This window comes from Populus euphratica, unplaced genomic scaffold, assembly GCF_000495115.2.
Source record: "Populus euphratica unplaced genomic scaffold, PopEup_1.0 scaffold286.1, whole genome shotgun sequence".
NCBI lineage: Eukaryota > Viridiplantae > Streptophyta > Magnoliopsida > Malpighiales > Salicaceae > Populus > Populus euphratica.
This window is the reverse complement of record NW_011500165.1, coordinates 160,180-162,485: the sequence shown is the minus strand read 5'-3', so window position 1 is coordinate 162,485 and position 2,306 is coordinate 160,180. Positions and strand designations below refer to the sequence as shown.

Below are 2,306 nucleotides of genomic sequence, written 5' to 3'. Positions count from 1 at the left end.
CAATCAAAATAATAAATATTAAATTTTATAAAAAAAACTATAAGAGATAAAATTAAAAAATATTTATAAGTTGATAAATTATTTAAAAATCTAAAAATATCTGAGATTAAATATAAAAAAATTGTTCACGGCTAATTCAGCAGAATCAAACTGCAAAATTAGGAAAGCAAAACAAAAAAAATATTGAGAATTAAGATATAGCTGCACGTTTGCACACCTGACTCATTTTGGCATTAAAACTCAGCTCTTTTGTTGTTATTGGTAAGTTTATTGGGCAATATGAGAGCACATAGGTATACAAGACGCTAACAAGAAAAAAAAAATATAGAAGGGCACAAGACAGCTCCTACTTAAGGATTATTCTTTTATCAGCAAAAGATTCCTAGTCTTGAGTGCGAACCACTTTCTTATTAATCCAACTCGCATGGACCACCATTTGTTATTTTACTCCCCCTTCACTTTGCAAGGAGGTAGCGGAGCACCACACAGACAGTCATTGCCGACAAATGCACTAGCGGGGAATTTTGTTGATGGAAGCTGTCCACAGAGATGATTGTAACTCAAATTCAAACTTTCCAGCCCAGAAACTGACTTGGGCACCTTACCATAAACCAGATTTCTTGACAACTCCAGGTTCTTCAATGTCGCAGCAATCTTTAAGCTCCCTAGATCAAATTTCAACTTATTCCCCGAAGCCCAAAAACCAACCAAATAATCTGTCTTATTCATCAACCAAACTGGACTACCTGATATTTCATTGAAGGAAAGATCAATGTAGTCATAGAAATACGTCTCCTTTGGCTTCCAATCATTCAAGTTCATCTTGATCCCGCATTTGGCAAGCTTGAGAGAGTAAATGATAGGAGACGAAGTGACCCAGTTCGGTATTTTCCCAAGGTGGAACTTATTGTAAGACAAATCAAGTGACTCGATGCCTTTAACATTCATTACAGGAAATGGGTCTACAAGAGAGTTGTGAGAGAGATCAAGATTGAAAATTTTTGTCAAGTTTCCAAAACTTTTTGGGACAGTTCCTGTGAAGTTGTTCCAAGAAAGATCAAGGGTGTCTAATGCCTTGAACTTCCCAAGAAAACTTGGGATTGTTCCTGTCAATGCATTGTGACCTAGTTCAAGGTAAGTAAGGTTTGGAGCCAGGGAGGCTATTGAATTTGGTATTTTACCAGAAAATTTGTTATGTGAAAGTTCAAGAATCCTAAGGTTTGTGAGTGATGAGAGAAAATCAGGTATGGTACCCGTGAGTTTGTTATTTTTTAGACTCAAGAAACTCAGCTTTGCTAGCTTGCTGATTCCAAGAGGAATTGGGCCAGTGAGTAGATTGTTACCAAGTTTAAGCTGAGTCAGCTGAGTCAACTCGGCGATTGAGCTTGGTATCAACCCAGCGAATTGATTGCCTGATAAACTGAGAACGTCAAGTTGGGTCATCTTGCCTATATCAGAAGGTAACGGACCCGAGAGCTTGTTGTTTTCTATGTAAATGAATTTGAGCTTTGGTAACCGGAACAAAACATCCGGGAATCGACCCGTAATGTTAAGATCAAAAAAATAAATACCGTCAAGGTTTTGAACTTTGACGAGAGAGGGTGAGATTGAGCCCGTTAAATATCCATTCGGTTTGTCCGGGTTGCCGGAAAGCGATATGGTGTTGACCCGGATATTGTCGAGGCAAGAAATGCCTTGCCAAGAGCAGCAATCGGTGCCCGGTTTCCACGAGCTGAGCATGCCTGATGGATCGTGGGTTATACCCGACTTGAATGCCAAAAGACCCGCATGATCATCGACGTGGCAGGCAGCTGATGTGTGCTTGAGAGAACAGAGAATAAGCAGCGGCATCGAGAACAGGAGAAGAGAGAGGAGCTTCATGTTGATTTTTAGAAAGGAGAAAGCAAGAAAGAAGACACGTGTAGTTGGGAGTGAGAATTGGTATCGGTAAGAAGGGGGTTTATATAGGATTCAGTTTCAACTCTCATGGGTCCAACCATCACCCATGTGCTTTTATTTTAATTTCGTTTGGTATTGTAAAATTGAATAAAATTTGAATTATTTTTTATTTAAAATTAATTTTTTTTATATTTTTAATTTATTTTGATAAACTGATAGTACAATATAATTTAAAAAAATATTTTAATATATTTTTAAATAAAAAATAAAAATTATTTAAAAAAACAAAAATCACTGCAATCCCAAAAGTCTTAGTCAAACAATAAATATTAGTCAACAATAACTGCTGCTCGCATTGGCAAAGATAAATGCACCTTGTTCCCTTTTTTTTTTTTTTTTTTTTTTGG

General features: G+C 36.8%; 1 protein-coding gene across 1 annotated transcript; it reads right to left on the bottom strand.

The window, feature by feature from the left end:
• Positions 1-225: 225 nt before the first annotated feature.
• LOC105111242 (probable leucine-rich repeat receptor-like protein kinase At1g35710) lies at positions 226-1,950 on the bottom strand. The gene has a single exon (XM_011006555.1). It carries the CDS (start codon positions 1,879-1,881, stop codon positions 445-447), a length of 1,437 nt encoding a protein of 478 aa, XP_011004857.1. The 5' UTR covers positions 1,882-1,950; the 3' UTR covers positions 226-444.
• Positions 1,951-2,306: the final 356 nt, after the last annotated feature.